This window comes from Phocoena phocoena, chromosome 2, assembly GCF_963924675.1.
Source record: "Phocoena phocoena chromosome 2, mPhoPho1.1, whole genome shotgun sequence".
In the NCBI taxonomy this organism is placed as follows: Eukaryota; Metazoa; Chordata; class Mammalia; order Artiodactyla; family Phocoenidae; genus Phocoena; species Phocoena phocoena.
Genome location: NC_089220.1, coordinates 99,369,354 through 99,391,005, shown reverse-complemented (window position 1 = coordinate 99,391,005; position 21,652 = coordinate 99,369,354). Strand labels below are relative to the sequence as shown.

At 36.8% G+C, this 21,652-nt stretch overlaps 1 protein-coding gene across 1 annotated transcript in view; it reads left to right on the top strand.

Annotated features, from left to right (window-relative positions):
• RFX7 (regulatory factor X7) overlaps positions 1–21,652 on the top strand; it is a 147,675-nt gene that overhangs the window by 32,213 nt on the left and 93,810 nt on the right. Inside the window, exon 2 of the mRNA XM_065872360.1 lies at positions 21,499–21,532. Coding sequence (XP_065728432.1) covers positions 21,499–21,532 — 34 coding nt within the window. The remainder of the gene's footprint in view (positions 1–21,498; positions 21,533–21,652) is intronic.

Sequence of the window (21,652 nt, the reverse complement as noted above, 5' to 3'; positions counted from 1 at the left end):
TGTAGCCCTGTTTCTAACCCACTCTAAGATGGAGACAGTGCATGGTAGCATGTTAAGGTGCATGAACAGTCCTGTATTATAAGGATGGCGGAACCTAGAATATGTTTAATTTTATTTAACTCAACAGTTCCTAAATTTACTTGAATATTGGCCACTTTTCACATGGGATACCTATTTGTATTAGGAGGAACAGTCCTCACAAAATGCAACTCTAGAATAAATACCAGCAATATGTCACTAATGTCTACTAACTTTACAGTTCTCAGTTCCAGATGACTGGCTGCTAACATTTTCATACTCTTTCTTACTTGACAACTACCTTCTCCCTGTATTATGTTGTAATCACTGTATTATGTTATAATCCCTTATTGACTACAGCACATAAATGCTTTATCATCTGTGCCTGTGATTCTTGGTTTTAAGTGAAGGACAACAGGATATTAGCTTAGTGACTTGTTTTGGTAGGGACAGATATTGGGATACTGATCCCTTCATTGTCCTAGTAAGATCTAGAAAAGGAATTATTCCACATGAATCGTGAAGGCAGTCAACCCAAGAGATTGATAGTTTCATATACTTTTTAAGGAGTAGATATAATTAAAGAGTAACAGATGACGTGTTTGGTCTCTGCTTGCTTACCTCTGAAGCCATCATCAAACGTACTTATATTCTTTTAAGTATAGCCCAGGAGACATACTGTGCCATACACCTGTGCTTTCCAGTACACTAGCCACTAGCTACATGTGGCTATTAAGCACTTGAAATATGGCTAAATCATATTGAGATGTGTTAAGTAGAAAATACATACTGGATGTCAAAGATTTAGAAGTATGAAAAAACAATCTAAAATATTTTAATGATTTTTGTATTTAAATACTGAGGTGGTAATTTTTTTCTCTCTTAATGCCTTTATTTTTTTATTAAAAAATTTTTTATTGGAGTATAATTGCTTTACAATGTTGTGTTAGTTTCTGCTGTACCATGAAGTGAATCAGCTATATGTATACTATATCCCCTCCCTCTCAGACCTCCCTCCCACCACCTCCCCCCATCCCACCCGTCTAGGTCATCACAGAACACCGAGCTGAGCTTCCTGTGTTTTATAGCATGTTCCCACTAGCCATCTATTGTACACATGGTAGTGTATATATGGCAGTCCTAATCTCCTAATTTGTCCTACCCTCCCCTTCCCTGTCCTGTGTCCACATGTCCGTTCTCTATGTCTGCGTCTCTATTTCTGCCCTGCAAATAGGTTCATCTGTACCATTTTTCTAGATTCCACATGTGTGTGTTAATATACGATATTCGTTTTTCTCTTTCTGGCTTACTTCACTCTGTATGACAGACTCTGGGTCCATCCACATCTCTACAAATGACCCAATTTTGTTCCTTTTTATGGCTGAGTAATATTCCATTGTATATATGTACCACATCTTTATCAAGAATATTTTAATGATTTTTATATTGAAATACTGAGGTAATTTTTTGATGTATTACTTATAAAATATTTAATTAAAATGAATTTCATCTGTTTTTTACTACTTACTGTGACTACTGGATAATTTAAGATTACGTATGTGGCTTGTATTATATTGCTATTAGTCAGTGAGACTGTAGATAATTTTCCCATTCACTGACAGATCTTGAAGAACTGAACCTCGTTATATAGGTTTTTTTTTTTTTTTTTTTTTTTTTTTGCGGTACGTGGGCCTCTCACTGCTGTGGCCTCTCCCGTTGCGGAGCACAGGCTCGGGACGCGCAGGCCCAGCGGCCATGGCTCACGGGCCCAGCCGCTCCGCGGCATGTGGGATCTTCCCAGACCGGGGCACGAACCCGTGTCCCCTGCATCGGCAGGCGGACTCTCAACCACTGCGCCACCAGGGAAGCCCCGTTATATAGGTTTTTATAAAGCTTTCTGGCCCAGGGAAGAATTCTGTTTTTGTTTTGAAAACTTCTGACCTAAGATCAAATGATCCTTCATTCTGTAAGTCTCTTTGAAGTATCCCAAGAAGAGATTATTACCAGACGTTCCTTTATGAAATCATGCTTTAGGCATAGAAAGATGAAAAATCTAGATGTTTCTAACTGTATCATTAATAAATTATTTTACCTATTTGAATTGATAACTATTCTGTCTTTAAAATATATCAGTATCTTCCTTTCTAAAACATCTGAGCATTGAATATCGATCTCCTTGGATGGTCTTCTACTTTATAGATTGGAACACTGTTTTTAGGTTAGGCTCTCTGCTTTTGGTTCTTTTAGTGCTTTGGGGGAAAGAATTTCAGTATTAACTATCAAATTGCTTTTTACCTTTCTGACAAAAGTCCTTGATTCTTGAGCTTAAATGGCAGACAATAGGACATTGAACTTGGTGGCTTCGTTTTTTGAACAGATACTGAAATACTGAACCCTCTACAGCCCTAATAAAATCTAGAAAAGGGTAGTAGTAAGTCATGTCTCAAGAAGGCAGTATACACGAGGGTCACTTCAAGTACAATTTTAAGAAATATTCTTGTAGCCGTTTATATGAAACATTAGCGTAGTTTCTGATCTGCACATCAAGCATCATTGCCTGCATCTGCCATCTTCGAGGAAGTCTCATTTTAAGTTCAGTCCTCTGTAGCCATCCTCACTTTGGTTTTCTTCTTTTAGAATCTCAGTTAAGCATCTAGTAATGACTACCACAGGTTAGTATAATGCTTTTTAGTTTAAAAAGACTTACACAGGTCTTCCCTGGTGGCGCAGTGGTTGAGAGTCCGCCTGTCGATGCAGGGGACACGGGTTCGTGCCCCGGTCTGGAAGGATCCCACATGCTGTGGAGCGGCTGGGCCCGTGAGCCGTGGCCGCTGAGCCTGCGTGTCCGGAGCCTGTGCTCCACAACGGGAGAGGCAATGGCAGTGAGAGGCCCGCGTACCACAAAAAAAAAAAAAAAAGATTTACATGTATGTCACCTATTGATCACACATAAGGTACCTACAAAGAAAATGAAGTCACTTACTTTTATCTCTGTTTTTCTCAATTTAAAGATCTGCCTTCTCTCTGATCCTGCTTTTTCATAAGGTAACATAAGAAGATATGAAGCTGCATGGCTGTGTAACTCTTTTTCTGAAACTATGCAGTAGGGGGAGAAGAATAGTTTACCCCACTGGGCTACCCACATGATTCTGTCCTCTGCATAATTTAGTTTGTTTTTGAAAGTTTAATATGTTTATTATAAAAATTCAAACAGAAACAGAAAGTGTAAAAAGTTTTTTTTTTAAGTTTGAAAAGAAAACAGAGCCTCTCAAAAATCTCATCTCCCAAAGAAAATGGAGTCACCTTTATAGATGGGTCTCTATGTGCATGCACTTGTCTCATGTTTCACTTCATTATTTTTATGGGCACTGTTAACCTGTTCTGTTCGGAACCTGAGGCTGCCTCTGCAAATCAGCACTAGAGGGCATTGAAGCCCAGCAAAGAGTATATGGCTTGGGAGCTAGCCAAAGCCTTCATCCAGCCCACTTACCGGCAATACCTAATGTTTTTTGGAGAAGTAAGTTCCCAAGCGATGAGACTAGGGCACAGTTTTTCTTCTTAATTAAAATACCAGTGTAAAATAGAGGCATTATTATCAGTTAGTATTTTTTACTGGATAATGGGGCAGTGTGTGACTACCAAATGTAAAATAGATAGCTGGTGGGAAGCAGCCACATAGCACGGGGAGATCAGCTCGGTGCTTTGTGACCACCGAGAGGGGTGGGATAGGGTGGGAGGGAGGGAGACACAAGAGGGAAGAGATGTGGGGATATATGTATATGTATAGCTGATTCACTTTGTTATAAAGCAGAAACTAACACACCATTCTAAAGCAATTATACTCCAAGAAAGATGTTAAAAAAAAATCAATGAGTGACCTTGCACAAGCCATTTAATCTTTTTGATCCTTAGTTTCCTTACTGTAAATGAAAAAGGATTTGACTGTTTAGTTTCATTTAACATTTATTAGCAATCTATTACTTGCTTGTTGTTGCAGTATGGCTTTTATATAAATCATCTTGTTTAATCTTCACAAGAAATTTTGGAGGTATCATTCCTCAAGAAAAAACAGTTCATCTAAGTAAGCAGCATATCGCTGGTAGTGGCAAAATTGGAGTTCCTTCTTTCAAAAACCACAGTATTGGGACGTCCCTGGTGGTCCAATGGTAAAGAATCCGCCTTACAATGCAGAGGACGTGGGTTCAATCCCTGGTCAGGGTACTAAGATCCCACATGCCGTGGGGCAACTAAGCCAGCACGCACCACAACTACTGAGCTCGGGCGCCTCAACTGGAGAGCCTGCACGCTGCAAACTACAGAGCCCATGCACTCTGGAACCTGCGCACCGCAACTGCAGAGCCCACATGCCCTGGAGCCTGCATGCCACAGCTAGAGAGAAGCCCATGCACTTCAAAGAAGAGCCCGTGCGCCACAACGAAAGATCCGGCGTGCCGCAACTGAGACCCGACGCAGCCAAAAATAAATAAAATAAATTTAAAAATAAATAAATCTTTTTAAAAAATGATATTTTTCTCCTGCTGCATGTACCATGGTGTTTCTTACTACATAAATTTCTTTGAAGGAGTCTTTTGAACTTTAAAAAGTATATTTATGAGCAAATGCTTTCCTTTTATTTCACTGCACATTTGAATCCTGTTGACTATTTGAACTTTTATTATCAGCCTGAAAATCTGCGTTGAAAAAAATTGGGCAGATGCATAGATTGAGACTAAAGAGAACAACCAATATTGTTCAGTACCCTGCCTCCCCAAAGTACAGATTTTTACAGTCCTTTTAGAGCAAATTTTAATGGTAAAAGTCAGCATTTGGAACAACCAGCTCATATAATGAAAGATGCCTGTATGTGGAAGAACAGCAAAAAAAGGAAAAATAACTCATTAGAAACTTTTTATGAAAATGAGTCATTATAGTCTAAACTTTATAATACAGTCATCCCTCGTTATCTTTGGAGGATTGGCTCTAGGACTGCCCTCGGATACCAAAATCTGCGCCACTGAGATCCCCAATATAAAATGGCGTAGTACAGTTAGCCCGCAGATACTGAGGGCTGACTGTACTACCAACATAATTTTTCAGTATCACTCAGGAGACATTGGTTATTGTAAGGTCGGATCTTAACAAACGGCACCGCGAAACAGAGAAAAGCTTCAAGTGAGCTTTATTAGGGAGCGCTCCCGGGCGAGGTTCACTGGTCCGAGAGAAAGGGGGCCAGAGAAGTCGCACCCTGGCGAGGGTTGGGCAAGATTTTATAGGGGAAGAAGGGAAAGGGGTGTGGTGAATCTGGGAGGGCGTAGGGTATTCCTTATTTGGTGGTCTTTTCAGGTATCCTGGGGGACGGTTAGTCCCGCCCCTGGAAAGGCTGGGCTGGTTTCAAAGTCTCCAGGTCAGTTTCTGGAACTGGGTGGTCCGGAATGTCTCCAGGGCAGTTTCTGGAACTGGGTGGTCTGGAGAATTTTGTTCTGATGCAACCTGTGAATCTGATTGTGTTCCCCTGCCTTGGGCCAGTTGGCCTTACAGTTATAGTGGATGAATCGATGATTCTTAAGTATTCTATATAGTCCTCTCATAGAATTTAAGTTCTTCAGAGTTTTATCAACATCAGAAGGTTTCTAGGTCTCAAACCATTCTCTCAGCTTTAGGACCTACATGGTTAGTTTGCTTTTCTTTCGAAAAGGAGCTACTAAGTACTCCCACTTTCTAAACATGTTTTTGAAACATTTCAGTTGTATACAGGAGGAGAGAAAATGCAGTGAACTCTCCTGTCCTTATTCAGCCTCAACAACTAGTCTCATAGCTAATCTTATTTTTATATAACCCAATCTGTAACCCTCCATTGATTATTTTGAAGGAAATCTCAAACATTATATGATTTCATCTGTTAATAAATATAGCTCTATGATTAACACACAAAAAAAATAGTGATTCCTTAATATTTGCAAGCATACAGTCAGTGCTCAAATTTCCACATCTCATTTTTTTTTGTTTTTTTTTTTTTAACATCTTTATTGGGATATAATTGCTTTACAATGGTGTGTTAGTTTCTGCTTTATAACAAAGTGAATCAGTTATACATATACATATGTTCCCATATGTCTTCCCTCTTGCGTCTCCCTCCCTCCCACCCTCATTTTGTTTTATTTTTTCCTTTACAGTTTGTCTGAATCAGCATCCATACACTGCTATTGGTTGATAATCTCTTAATCTGTAGATGTTCTTTTAAATTTTTTCTTGTAGTTTTTGTATTTGTTGAAGAAGCTGGATCATTCGTCCTCTGGATTTTCCCACAGTCTGGGTTTTGCTGGTTTCATTCCCGTGGTGCTATTTAGCATATTTTTCTTCCCCTCTTTTTCCTGTATAGTGGTGGTTAGATGTATATATGGTTCAATATGCAGACATTGTTCAGTATTTCAGCAAGAATATTCCTTTTCACTCTTATGGAACATACTTCTTATACTATACTGAACTAGATACCATAATGTTACTCTAGGGAGCTGTTTTTCTGTTGAGGGCCACTGAGACAAAAGTCATTCTAGATCTCATTCTTTTCTTTGTTTTCTATTGTCCCCCGCCCCCATTTGACTTTCAGGTTAAGAATGGTTGGGAGGAGACTATTCACCCACCTGTTGATTGTTCCTGTATTATTTAGTTAAGGATATAGGAGCCACATGACTGTTCTGAATAGTAGTAAATACAGCTTACCTTTTAACAGCTTTTTCAATCTCTAAGCTTCTTGTGGTACATATAGCCACCTTTCCTACAGGAAAAATTCAGCTAGAGTTATTATATCGAATTCTTGTTATATCTTTGCCCTTTATACTTAGGCTTTGATGAACATTCTGCAAAGACTTGATGTAACCATCAAGTGATGCTTACAACATCACAGTTTTCTGGATTTTTGAACCAGTTCAACACCAGGAAGGCCATATTCTCATCCTGGGAGAGAAAAAGCAGAGTCAGTATCAGTTACACATGAGTAATATCTTTGCCTCTAACTTTCAAGAGTTCTGGAAAGTCATCTTCCTGCAGACCACCTCTGAATCTGTTTTGATACCTTTTGACTTGTATGGGTCTGATATTTAGTTTGCACCAAGGACTATGATCTGAATACTTTTCCCCACACTCCCATCCCTACCTTGCCTTCCTTTCTTTCCCTTTTCTTCCCTCTATTCCTTCTTTTATTGATCACACATTTATAACAGCCTAATATGCACCAGGAAAAGTGCTTTTAAGAAACATTAATAAGACATAGGCCTTATCTTTAAGGGAAAGGGGGGACTGCTGGGACCTTTAGTTATCTATATGAAAGAAGAAAAGCTTATATCACATGCAGAATTCAGGGAAATTTAACCCCCTAAATGTGAAAAGCAAACATTAAAAAAAAAAAACCTCTATGGCCTCATGATAAGGAAGACTTTTTTTTAAAGGAAGACTTAAGACACAAAAAGCACTTCTCATTAAGAAAAGTATTAATAAATTTGACTATATTAAAATAAAAACTTCCTGTAAAACAATGAATGCCATAAAAAGAAAAACAAGCTGCAAATGGGGAGAAGATATATGTAATTCAAATAATTGGCAAAGGATTAGCATGCAAAGTATAAGTGGGCTCCTCTAAGTATTGTATATATATATATATATATAATATTGGCAAATAACCAAATAGAAAAATGTGTAAAGGATATGAGTAGGTAGTTCACAGTTGAAAGATTAATGGTCATTAAACATGTAAAGATGTTCAGCCTCACTAATAGGGGAATGCATATTAAAACTATTTCACGCGCATGAGATTGGCAAAAGTCTGTCATTACCACATTTTGGAGAGGATAGAGAGAAATCATTCTCATACACAGTTCATGGAGTGTACTTTGAAGGGCAATTTAGCAGTAATTAGAAAGTTGAAGATCAACATTCCAGAATTTCCCTGCAAGGTTTGTCTATGTATGTTTCTGTATGTGTCTATCTGAGGAAAAGTCTTGGCAGTGTGTATAGTAAGATCTGTGTGCCACATGTTTGTTGCAATATTGTGTGTTACAAAAATAGAGCTGGAAGTACCATAAAAGTCCTTCAGTGAGAGAAGGTATAAATAAAAAGTGGTATGTTCAAATAATGGGATACTATATGTATTACTTTGCTAGCGCTGCCACAACTAAGTACCACAGAGGAGGTAGCTTAAACAACAGAAAATAATTTTCTCATAGCTCTGAAGGCTAGAAGTCCAAGATCAAGGTTTCAGCAGGGTTGATTCCTTCTGAGGGGTATGAGGGAAGGATCTCTTTTACAGGGCATTCTCCTTGGCTTGTAGATGGCCCTCCCCTTATGTCTCTTCACATTATCTTCCCTCTATGTATTTCTCTGTGTTCACCTTTCCCTTTTTTATAAACACACCAGTCATATTGGATTAACGTCCCTCAAATACTGATTAACATTTTGACTTGATTGACCCTATAAAGACCCTATCCCCAAATAACGTCACATTCTGAGGTACTGAGGGTTAGGACTTCAACATATGAATTTTGGGGTAGGAGAGATACAATGCAACCCATCACACTATGTAGCAGTTAAAAATGGGTAAACTAGAATGAATCAAAGTAGATAAACTTCTAAAGCCTGTTAGGTAAAAGGAAAAAAAAAAGATAGAGTGATATATGCATCATAACTCCATGTCTCTAAAGTAAACAAAACTGCTTTATATAGTTTATGAGTAAACTCAACATCTATAGTAAAAATCTCAACATTTATGGGAATGGTAAACAGCAACTTCTGGATAGTTCTCACCACTGAGAAAGGAATGGTGAAATGCAATTGCAAAAGGACCATAGCAGCTTCAGTTGTATCCGTAAAGTTTTCTTCCTTAAGGGAACAAAGGCAAAATGTTCAGATTTGTTCAAACTGGCTGGCAGGTACATGAGTGTTATTAATATTCTTTTTAACTTTCCTATATTCCTGCAACTTGATAATTTAAAAAATAATAAGAGAAAAGAAAATATTAGTGAATGGAATAATGTCACTAAGTTGAAAAGTTAATTTTAATAATATAACCAGTAATTAAATCACAGGCAAAAGTTATAGAGTAGTGACAAGAGTTAATTCTGGTTGAAATTAGTTTTAATGTTTAGAGCAACAAAATGAATTTTATGATAAAATTAACAAACGTTTATAATATAGGCATACCTTGGAGATATTACAGATTTGATTCCAGACCACTGCAATAAAGTGAATATCAGAATAAAGTGAGTGGCATGGATTTTTTGGTTTCCTAGTGCATATAAGAGTTATGTTTACAATATACTGTAGTTCATTAAGTGTCCAATAGCATTATGTCTAAAAAAAAAGCAATGTACCTACCTTAATTTAAAAACACTTTATTGCTAAAAAATTCTAACCATCACCTAAGCCTTCAGCAGGTCATAATGATTTTGCTGGTGAGGGTCCTGCCTTGATGTCGTTGCTGCTGACTGATCAGGGTGGTGGTTGCTGAAGGTTGGGGTGGCTGTGGCAATTCTTAAAATTGCAGTAAAGTTAGCCACATCGATTGACTCTTCCTTTCAAGACTGATTTCTCTGTAGCATGCAGTGCTGTCTGATAGCATATTACCTATAGTAGAACTTCTTTAAAAATTGAAGTCAGTCCTCCCAAACTCTGCCACTGCTTTATCAACTAAGTTTATTTAATATTCTAAATCCTTTGATGTTATTTCAACAATCTTCACAGCATCTTTACCAGAAATAGATTCCATCTCAAGAAGCCACTTTCCTTGTTCATCCATAAGAAGCCACTCCTCATCCATTCAAGTTTTCTCATGAGATTCCAGCAATTCGGTCACATCTTCAGGCTCCACTTATAATGCTGGTTATCTTGCTATTTCTACCACCTCTGCATTTACTTCCTCCACTGATGTTTTGAACCCCTCGAAGTCATCCGTGAAGGTTGGAATCAACTTCTTCCAACTCGAATCATGAATGGAATCTAGAGTGGTAAATCCTTTCCAGAAGGTTTTCGATTTACTTTGCCCAGGTTCATCAGAGGAATCACTGTCTGTGGCAGTTATAGCCTTACAAAATGTATCTCTTAAAGAATAAGACATGAAAGTCAAAATAAGTCCTGATCATGGGCTGCAAAATGGTTGTGTTAGCAGGCGTGAAAGGAACATTAATTTTGTTGTACATTTCCATCAGAGCTCTTGGATGACCAGGTACATTATCGATAAGCAGTAGTATTTCAAAAGGTATCTTTTTTTTTTTTGAGCATAGATGTTCAATAAACCATGCTATAAACAGACGTGATTCCATCTAGGCTGAGTAGATTTAGCATAATTCTTAAGGGCCCTAGGATTTTCTTAGTGGTAAAATGAGCATTGGCTTCAGCTTAAAGTCACCAGCTGCAATAGCCCCTAATAAGAGAGTCAGCCTGTCCTTTGAAGCTTTGAAGCCAGGCATTGACTTTTCCTCTCTAGCCATGAAAGTCTTAGATGGCATCTTCTTCCAGTATAAAGCTTTTTGGTCTACGCTGAAAATCTGTTGTTTGGTGTAGCCACCTTCATTATTGATCTTAGCTAGATCTTCTGGATAACTTGCTGCAGCTTCTACATCAGCATTTGCTGCTTCACCTTGCACTTACATGTTATGAAGGTGGCTTCTTTCCTGGAACCTCATGAGCCAACTTATGCTAGCTTCAAACTTTTCTTCTCCTTCATCAAATTGCAGAGAGTTAGGGCCTTGCTCTGGATTAGGCTTTGGCCAAAGGGAATGTTGTGACTAGTTTGATCTTCCTTCCAGACCATTCAAACTGTCTCCATATCAGCAATAAGGCTGTTTTGCTGTCCTATCATTCATGTGTTCACCAGAGTAGCACATTTAATTTCCTTCCAGAACTTTCCTTTGCATTTGCAACTTGGCTGACTGGTGCAAGAGGCCTAGCTTTGGGCCTGTCTCAGCTCTCTACATGTCTTCCTCACTTAGCTTAATCATGTTTAGCTTTTGATATTAAGTGAGGGACATATGACTCTTCCTTTCACTTGAACATGTAGAGGCCATTGTGGGGTTATTTATTGGCCTAATTTCAATATTGCTGTGTCTTAGGGAATAGGGAGGCCTGAGGAGAGGGCGAGAGATGGGAGATTGGCTGGTCAGTGGAGCAGTCAGAACTCACACAACATTTATTGATTAATTTTGCCATCTTATATGGGCTCAGTTCATGGTGCCTCCAAACAGTTAGAATAGTGACATCAAAGATCACAGTTCACCATAACGGGTATAATAATAATGAAAAAGTTTGAAATATTGCAAGAATTACCAAAATATGACAAAGAGACATGAAGTGAGCAAATGCTGCTGGAAAAATGGCACCTGTAGATTTGCTTGATGCAGGGTTTCTCATCAACCTTCAATTGATAAAAAATGCATTGTTTGTGGAGAGCAAAAAAGCAAAATGCAATAAAACAAGATATTCCCGTGTCCTTTGTAGAAAGCAAGAAGTTCACTTTTCATACCTGAAGAAGTTTGAACTTTTGAAGTGACTCATTTGTGGAGCATTGTGTTGGGCATGTTAGGGAACATCTCATATGTGACACAACACATAGCATATAAATGACTTTATTCTCTACACTCTAGAGCAGTGGCTCTTAACTAGGTATGTATGATAGTAGGTGGGGCATTTTTGGTTGTTATAATGTCTCTTGACACTTAGTGGGCAGCATCTAGTAATGCAAAACATCCTGTAATGTATAGGACAAACTTGTAAAGAAGGATGCCAATAAATGTCAATGGCCCATTGAGAAATGTTGGTCTACAGGCTAATTTCCTTTCAAAGCAGATCACCTGAAGGTTCATAAAAGCAGATAAGAACTGTGAAACAGTAACTATTTTTAAAGCATTTTGGGTTATAAAAATAAACAGTACTTTTTTGATTAGACACCGGTAGCATCAAAATGAATTTTTCTTAGTTTTATGATAACTATTATTTGTTTTTCACTGAGGTAAAATTTACATAACATAAAATTAACCATTTGAAGTGTACAGTTCAGGGACTTCCCTGGTGGCGCAGTGGTTAAGAATCCTCCTGCCAATGCAGGGGACATGGGTTCGATCCCTAGTCTGGGAAGATCCCACATGCTGCAGAGCAACTAAGCCTGTGTGCTGCAACTACTGAGCCCACATGCTGCAACTACTGAAGCCCGCGCCTAGAGCCTGTGCTCCACAACAAGAGAAGCCCACACACCAAAACGAAGAGTAGCCCCTACTCAACGCAACTAGAGAAAGTCTACATGCAGCAACAAAGACCCAAAGCGGCCAAAAATAAATTAAAAATAAATAAAGTGTACAATTCACTGGTATTTAGTACATTCACAGTGTTGTGTAACCAACACCTCTGTCTAGGTCCAGAATTTTTGTCATTACCCCAAAATGAAGCCCCATATGCATTAAGCAGTCACTTCTCATTCTCCTGTCCTCTCAGCGCCTGGCAACCACCAATCTGTCTTCTTAGATATTGTGGGTATTTTATATATATGAAATCATATAATATGTGACCTTTTGTGTCTGCCTTCTCTTAGCACAAAATTTTTAAGATTCATCCATGTTTAGCACATGTCATTACTTAATTCCTTTTTGTGGCTAAATAATCCCATTGTGTGGCTGTATTGCATTTTGTTTATTCATTCATCCATTGATGGACATTTGGGTTGTTTTCACCTTTTGGCTCTTGTGAATAGTGCATCTGTGAATATTTATATACAGGTTTTTGTTGGCATAGCTGTTTTCATTTCTTTGGGTATATACCTAGGAGTAGAATTGCTGGATTTTATGGTAATTCTGTGTTTAACTTTTTGAGGAAACGCCAAACTGTTTTCCACAGCAAGTCTACCATCTTAAATTCCCACCAGTAGTGTATAATCGTTCCAATTTCTCCACATCCTCACCAACAGATCCCAGTTATATTTAAGATGACGTACTAAGTAATTGAATCAAAATGTCTGGATAGTGGGATTTTTTATCACTATAAAAAATATAAAATTTTTTATATTTTTCTGGCTACACCTTTTAACCTTTATAGAATTAGCCACTATTACTATGGTTATTTTTTAACGTAAAATTTTATTTGTTCTCATTTGAGCAAACTAAAAGTAAATGCTTCACATTCATTATCGACAACTGTAAGGTTAAAATTCGTTTTATATGTTGGACTGTGAGCTGAGTTGTAATCCACAGAAAAGATCTGAAGTCTTAATATATTTTAACAGAATTATTTTACAAGAGAAGAATGTACGAGTTTGATTGGTCCTGGTAAGACTAGAATGCAAAAGGTTCTTACGGTTGATATATTACACGGTACTCTGCTACCTCAGATTTTCTGTGGGTGAAGTCTTGTATCTAGTGTTCACAGATCTCTATTTCTGCAACACAAGAATTTTGAATCAAGAATATAGGAATTGTGAGTCTGAATTCAAACTTGGGGACTCCAAATAAATTTAGAAGTAGTACTGAACTTTTGGATGGAGGCCAAACTGGTGTTGGAAGAGATGAGTGGGAGTCTCTTAGAATCATATTATTTGCATTAAACAAATAGTTTAGAAACAACTTGTTTAAAGTGGGGAAGCAGGTTCTGAAATGTTTTTAGCAAGAGAAGTCTCTAAGTGTTCTTTCACGCATCCTTTTACTTACAGTGTATTTATTATATACCATGTGTGTTTGGCCCATGACTGTTAATTTAGTTATTGTATCATATTTTAAGTCTGAAGAAAGGAAATATTACAGGGTATTTTTGTGAAGTGTTTCTTTGAGGTAAAGTAGGCTTAGATTAAGTTATTTGTTTTTGTTTTTTAAACATGTGCTTCTTCAATTTACTCTCTTTTGTGTAGTCCTACTGGGTAAGAAAGTTTTCCCCAGCTTCACTCTGTAATTTGATTTAGGGAAAACAAGATATGCTTTCTCAAACTGTACCCCTCTTCCATAAGTTTTTATATGCTCTCCTTGCTGGTGTGTTTCCCCCTTTTTCTTACTCCATTGGTCTAAGATTAAGCTTTACCTTATAACATTGTGGTGATCTGACTTGATATGCGAAGGTTGAACTAAAAGATTTAGAAGATGAATGATTGTCATGTTTCATAAACTTTGTAATTACAATAGCACAGCAAAATTATCATCCTGATATTTTGTTTTTTAATACCAAAATACCAGGTTGATACTATTTAATTAAAATGTTTACAAAATAACAATTTTTAAAAAAATAAGTGAGACCAAAAGTTTAATGCATATCAAATATTATCAATTATCAACAGTTCAGAAAATGTCAAAAACCTTATAAAAATATTAATGTTAAATATATATTATTTGAACATAAGCTATTTGTGGATAGAATTAACAAAATACAGTTTGAATAAAGATACATTCTTATTCAAAAATAAAAATGAATAACACTTAAGTGCAGGTTCAAATCTGCATCAGTGGTTCATTATCGAGCGATGATCGTTATTTTTGTGCATTTTTCCTGCTGCTGAAGAAGTTTTCTTAAACTTAATGAGTTGAAATAATGGTGAAAAAGTAATTATAATCCCAAATATATTCATAGATAATCTCATTTCTTGTTTGATAGCTTTGAGATTTTTTTAATTTAAATTTTATATATTTAAGGTTCATTTTTGATTGACGTTTTAATGCTCATAGTTTAATGAGTCAAAAAGGTCTTACAAGACTAGCTAAGAAGAACCACAGCCCCCCAACCACTAACTTATTGCCTTGTCAGAGAGAAAAGCCAAGTGCGGTAAATACCTCCTCTCTCTTTTGCTCTCTCACCTCCTTCTCGTGACTAATATCAGCCCACTGGAAACCAAAAGGGAAGGAAGTCATATAGATACAATGCATAAAGGCCAACCTCCTTTTGCAGAGGGTGGGAATTGGATCTGAAAGGGCAAACAGGAAAAATTTAGCCCAATAGTTTTAATTTCTAAGACACCACTTTTTAGTGACTTTTTTTTTTATATATATAGTAATATAGTACCCAGTTTTTGGTTTTTACCTTTGTGAGGATTAAAATTTTTTTCCTTCTTTCATGGTCTTCTTCCTTCCAAGTGACGGTTTCATGCCCCCTTTATAAGGGGAATGTTCTGTCTTCCATATTAGAGATTTTTCCCAATTGTACACCCATCTGAGTGAATTTAAGAGTGAGGCACAAAAAGCTGGCAGGAAGGTCTTTGCAGATGGGTGGGGCTTCTGCTTTCTCATTCAGTAGGCCTGAAGTGGGACTTACAAATTTGCATTTCTAACTAGTCCCAGGTGTTGCTAGTCCAAGAATCACATTTTAAGAACCACATTATTAAGGAGACTCACCTCTATGAAAGGAATGGATTGGAAGGAAGCAGAGAGAAAGTTAAGCTGCAGTGCGGAGAGTTCTGAAGCTACAATGGCCCATCAGAGATGTCCAAGTTGAGACAAAGAGCTGGACCTTTATTACCCCCTTGTTGATCAGCCTCTGGATGTGGGCTGTCCCTGGAAGGAGATATGACCTTAGGGAGTGAAGTTTTCTTCAGCATAGGTATCCCCATAGGGGGCTGACAGCTGAGGGCTTTCTGCTGGAAGCACTCCCAGCAGGTGTGGGGGACAGAGTCCTTCTTTCCTGAAAAGGGGAAATGGGTATATTACAGAGTCCATATATGCTCTTTCCCAGTCATTTGCTGAGCTTCTTTGGATATGTAAGTTTGTGTTTTTTGCAAAATTTGGGGAAATTCTGGCCATTATCAGATATTTTTCTGTCTCATTATCTTCTCCAGTGGTACATAATTAGACCACTTGATATTGTACTATGAATCTCTGAAGCTCTGTTTATTATTTTGAAGATCTTTTTCTTTCTCCTTTAGAATCAGTAAAATGTATTGATTTATTTACTGGTTTAGTGTCCCCTTTTCTGCTGTAGCTGATCTCCTTTAAGGTAATCCAATGAATTTTTCATTTCAGATATTGTCCTTTTTACTTCTAGAATTTCCATTTGGTTCTTTCATTTTGGTTCCGTCTCTCAGCTGAGATTCCTCCCAGGTGTACATTTATTATGACCATATTTTCTTTTAAATACTTGAATGTGTTTGTAATACTTGCTTTGAAGTCTTCATCTGCTAATTCTGATGTCTAGGTCATTCAGGATTTGGTTTCTTTGAGCTGCTTTTTTTTTTCTTGACTCTGGGTCTCTTTTTCCTTTGTTCTGGTAAATTTTGCTTGTGTAATGGGTATTGTGAGTGATATGTTGTAGACTTTGGATTCTGTTATTTTTCTCTGATGAGTGTTAATTTTTTTTATCCTGGTTGCCAGTTAACAGGGCTGGATTCAAACTCCAACATTATCTCTTTTGTGTTAAGTAACAACAAAAGTCTCAACTCACATCTTTACACCTTCCAGCTATTACTTTTTGCTGGTAACCTTGGAGTCTTCCCCAAATGAAGGTCATCCAAATATTTGGGCATAGTTTATACAGAAATTTTGTGACATTTTCCTTTCTGGGATTCATCTTTATTTTAAAGTGGCTCTGGCAGCCCTAGACTTTATCCTGTGGCTCCTCAGCTAGCAAGAAGGCAGATTTCTGCTTCCGTCCTGAGTGATTGTTGCTGTGTGGGCAGATGAGTGCTATCAGGCAACAGCCCTATAAATACAGCTCCTACCTGGTGCAGTTCCTTCTTTTAAGGATGACTTCCCTCCAGTTGCTACCTGATTTTGGTCTTGTTTTTATATTTTAATGTTTGTTTTTATATTTTATCCACAGTATATAATTGTTAAGGGTGGGAAGGTTACTCTAATATAAGTTAGCTTGTCATTTCAAAGCAGAACATTACAATATTGAAGCATTATTTTATTTTAGTTCAGTCAAAGCATCCATTATTCAAAGAATATTTTAGGAAATTGTAAAACATCCAGTAAATGGAATATTACGATACATTATGTTAAATTTTTGAAACAAAATTTGGAAACAAGGATGTCTGCTATCACTGCTACTCTTCACCTTTAGATGAGAGATTTTAGCCAAAGTAATTAGATAAGAAGCGGGGTGTGGGGGTGGGGGGAGGCCTAAAGATTGGAAAGGAAAAAAAATATTTTCATTAATTGTAAGTGAAATTATTATCAACAAGAGAATCTACATACTATGAGAACAGATAAGAGTTCAGGAAGGCTGCTGGATATAAGGTCAGCGTAGAATACCAATAGTTTTTCTGCACCTCAGCATGCACATTAGCAAAAGCCAATTAGAAAACATATTAAGAAAAAAGAGGTACAGTTTACAATACCATCTACAAGCTACCTAGTACTCTGTAACAAAAGATATAGAGAAAATTACATGACATTTTTAAAGGACAGACAAGAATAAATTCAAATTATCAGTCAACCCCCCCAGTTCAATCTATAATATCAGTGCAGTTCAATAAAACTCTTAGGACTTTTGTTGAGTTGGAAAAACAAAAAGCTCACCTGGAAATGAGAGGTCCAAGAATTCTCAAGGCTGTTCCGAAAATGGTTGAGGAGTATCATACAAATTCAAAGTGTGGTGTTGGCTTAAGTATAGACAAGTAGATTAATAATAAAACTGAAAAAAAGCTGGAAACAGATTCAAACATATATGTAAACTTGACATAATAAAATAGAGAACAATTGGTTTGCCAAATACCAAACAAGAATAAATTCTGATTAAAATAAAGATCAAAAACAAAAAAGCTACCTTCAAAAATTTTAGAATGAAATATAGAATGTCTTTAAAACCTTAGCTAGATAGGATTTCTTATGACAAAAAACACAGGTCATAAAGGAAAAAAATTAATAAATTTTACTAAGTCAAAAACTTAAACTTTAGTAAGTTATTAAAATGTACCACTAACAAGCTTAAGTATATGTAACAAGCAAAAGATTAGTATCCAGAATATATTAAGAACTACTACAATTTAGTAAGAAATCATCAACTCCACTTAAAAATGGGCAAAAGCCAAGAACCAACAGTTTATGGAGGAGAACCCATGTGGTCAAAAAGCAGTTGAAAAGGTATACAACAATGCTAGTAATTGGGATAATGACAAAGAGTTTTTCATACCCATTAGAATAGTAAGTTTTTAATATATGTCAGCGTAATATATGTATCATATATAAATGGCATATGTATATACATTTTTTTTCGCGGAAGTTGACAGGAAAATAGGGACTACATATACTGCTGATGGAAGTATGAATGTATACAAGTGCTTGCGAAAGGAATTCTGTAATACATAATAAAACTGAAAAGATACATCCATGAATCCTAGAAAATCAACTTTTAGACTTATAACAGAGAAATTTTTGATTGTGTATACCAGGAGACATGTACAAAGACGTTATTGCAGCATCGTTTGTAGAAAAACTGAAAAGTACATAATTGGCTTTCAATAGAGGAATGGATGAATAAATTTGATACGTTCATTCAGTGGAATACTTTGAGCAGTTGAAATAAATGGACTTCATCTAAGTGTGTCAACATGGAAAGATCTCAAAAACAGGGTTGAGTGAAAAGGACATTTGCAGAATGTATATAATGTAATGGCATTTATATAATCACTTAAAAGCTTCATGGATCAATAGTGTATGTTGCTTGTAGATCTAATACACGTATTGAAATACCACCTGGGAAGGTTATACATCAGATTAATGATGGTTGTGTTTGGGAAGGTAGGGGAGGGTGTGAGACTGGACAGAAGAACAAAGGGGACTTAAATGTCTTCTATATCCCTCTATCATGTTTGTGTTAAGTATGAAGGGCTAGATTTAGATGTGTTCCCATTTTACTTTATGAGTTTATTCTTTAAAAGGCTGTCTTTTACATATTCTTTTCAGAGATTTACCAACTTGTTTGTTTGTGATAGGAAGTCACAGTCATCCTCTTTACATATGCTGTAGAGCAGTCAGTTTCTCGTAGAAGGGGAATGTATTTAGATCTATTGTTTTTAAAATAATCACATTTTCAAGTTCATATTAATTTCTCTGAAAATGCTTTCTTAAGTGGTCCCAAAGAGTTGTCTTTATATGGGGGACTAAATGTCTTTGTCATTCATTTATTCAACAGATTTTATTGAACATCTAACATATGCCAAATGGTAATGCAGCAGTGAGCAAAACAGATGAATCCTGCTGTCATAGAGTTTAAATTCTAGACAAGGAAGATAGCCAGTAAACAAATAAATTAATAAAAATATTAAATGGTGGTAAGTGCAGTAATGAAATTTAAAACAGGATAAGAGGGATAGAGCGTGATGGAGAGTATTTTACATGAGGAAGTAGTCAGGGAAGAAGTGTCTGTGAAAGATAATATTGAGCAAAGTCATGAGGAAAGTGAACAGATAAGTTATATGGGAGAAGATTCTTAGATGCTGCCCGAAAAAGCCAGTGCAAGGCCCTACTCCTGCCTTGAGAAGCAGCATGGAGGACAGCGTGGCAGGAGCTGAATGAATGAGGAGTAGACTAATATGAGATGAGATTAGAAAAATAGCAGAGGGCTGGATCATACAGAACTTTGTTGGCCGTGATAAGGACCTTGGAGCATAGGACTAATGTGGTGGATGGTATCACTCTGGCTACTTGGTTGAGAATAGCCCACAAGGTAGGTGGTGGGGATGTAAAGATAGAAGCAGGGAGACCAGATAGAAGGTTATTATAACAGTTTTGAAAAGAAATGATAATGGTTTAGACCAAGGTGGTGAGAAATGGTTGTTTTGGTTTTTTTTTTTTTGGCTGTGTCGGGTCTTAGTTGCCGCACGCGGGATCGACGTGTGGGCTTCTTTCTAGTTGTAGCACTCAGACTTCTCTCTAGTTGTGGCACGTGGGCTCAGTCTTTTCTCTAGTTGTGGCATGCGGGCTTCTATCTAGTTGGGGCATGCAGGCTCAGTAGTTGCACATGGGCTTAGTTGCCCCGTGACATGTGAGATCTTAGTTCCCCGACCAGGGATCGAACCCGAGTCCCCTGCGTTGGAAGGCAGATTCTTAACCACTGGACCACCAGGGAAGTCCCGGTTGTATTTTTGATATATTACTTTTTAGCATCAATTCTTAATCTGTAGATTACCTTCTTATCTCAGGGAAACTGTGGGAGTTATTAAGAAGAGGGAAAAACAGCACACTTTAGCTGCTAATGAGTGAGAAGCTATACACACAATCTCCAAAGATTTTAAACTTCTAAAGATTTTCTGTGGGATGGTAAGGAGGGGATTTCAGTTCCTCTTACCTAGAGGTGTCATTTACTTTTTCCTTTTAGTCGTTGTGAATTTTGCAGTTGAGCTTAATCCAGTCATACTTTGTTCTTTAAATAATGAAATTTGAAATTCAAGTACAGGTGTAAAGTTTTGAGGTTACTGATTGAATTAACTGAATTGTGATTTAAATACTTATTTTTACTTACTCTATAGATTAACTGTATAGCTATATACAAAGGTAAATAACCACTTTTTTTTTTCATTTATTTGGCTCTAGAACCTTTTATGGAAAATAATTTGGTTTGTAACATCTATTCAAGATAGTATATAAACTGTCTTTGAACTTTTGCATGATTTCATTGCATTTGCACTTCGATATGTTAAAATCCAAATTATAGTTCAGTTATTTTATACCAGCTTCATTTGTATTATATATTAATTGTTCAATTATATTCAGTAGTTCAGTTAAATTTTTATATAGTGGCTTTTTGTGTTATTTATTTCTAAATACAGTCTTTCTTTCCAACTTATTACCATATTAGCTAATCTTTATTATTACTTTTATGTCTATGGATTCTGTGTGTGTGTGTGTGTGTGTGTGTGTGTGTGTGCGCGTGTGTGCGTGTGTACATGAGAGAGGGGGGGAAAGAGAGGAGGGGAAGAGAATCTACTTTTCTTTTTTTAATTTTTTGACCATGCCACGCGGCATGCAGCCTCTTAGTTCCGCAACCAGGGATGGAACCTGCGTCCCCTGCAGTGGAAACGAGGAGTCTTAACCACTGGACTGCCAGGGAAGTCCTCGAGAGAATCTACTTTGTAATAAGTCTTTAGAAATACAGATAATGTTACACCATTATGGCTTTTAAATGCTAAATAAATCATTGTCCAGAGTGGCAGGCATAGAGTAAAAATCATAATTCATTGTAAACTCTGTGTTCTATTTCTACGTGTAATAATACATCTGCACTTTTATGTATCACTAGAAACAAACTTTGTTCAAAAACATCTTTTACAAAGATAGAGCATATCAGCAATAGGGTGACTGTAGCAGTGAACTCAGAAAATATTCTGATCATGCTTTAGGATTGAATTTAGTACAATGAGTGGGAAGCAGACTTTTGTTTTGCTTTGTGAAACATGCAGTTTTAGGGTATGATGCCTAATCTTAAGAGCTTTTGCTTATTTTTTTCATAGTACAGATAACAAATTACCATGTCTGTTTGAAAATGCTTTGAACATTTATCAGTCTTATTAACTTAACTTTCTTTTTCTTTTAGCAAAACTATACAATCTAAAGTGGACTGCATTTTGGTAAGTAAAATAACTAATCTTAAAGTTCTTTTGTTATAAGGCTTTTCCCACTATATAAAATACATTTTTGAGTAAATATTTATTTTAAGTATAACTCAATTTAAGTGAATAAAATTTGAC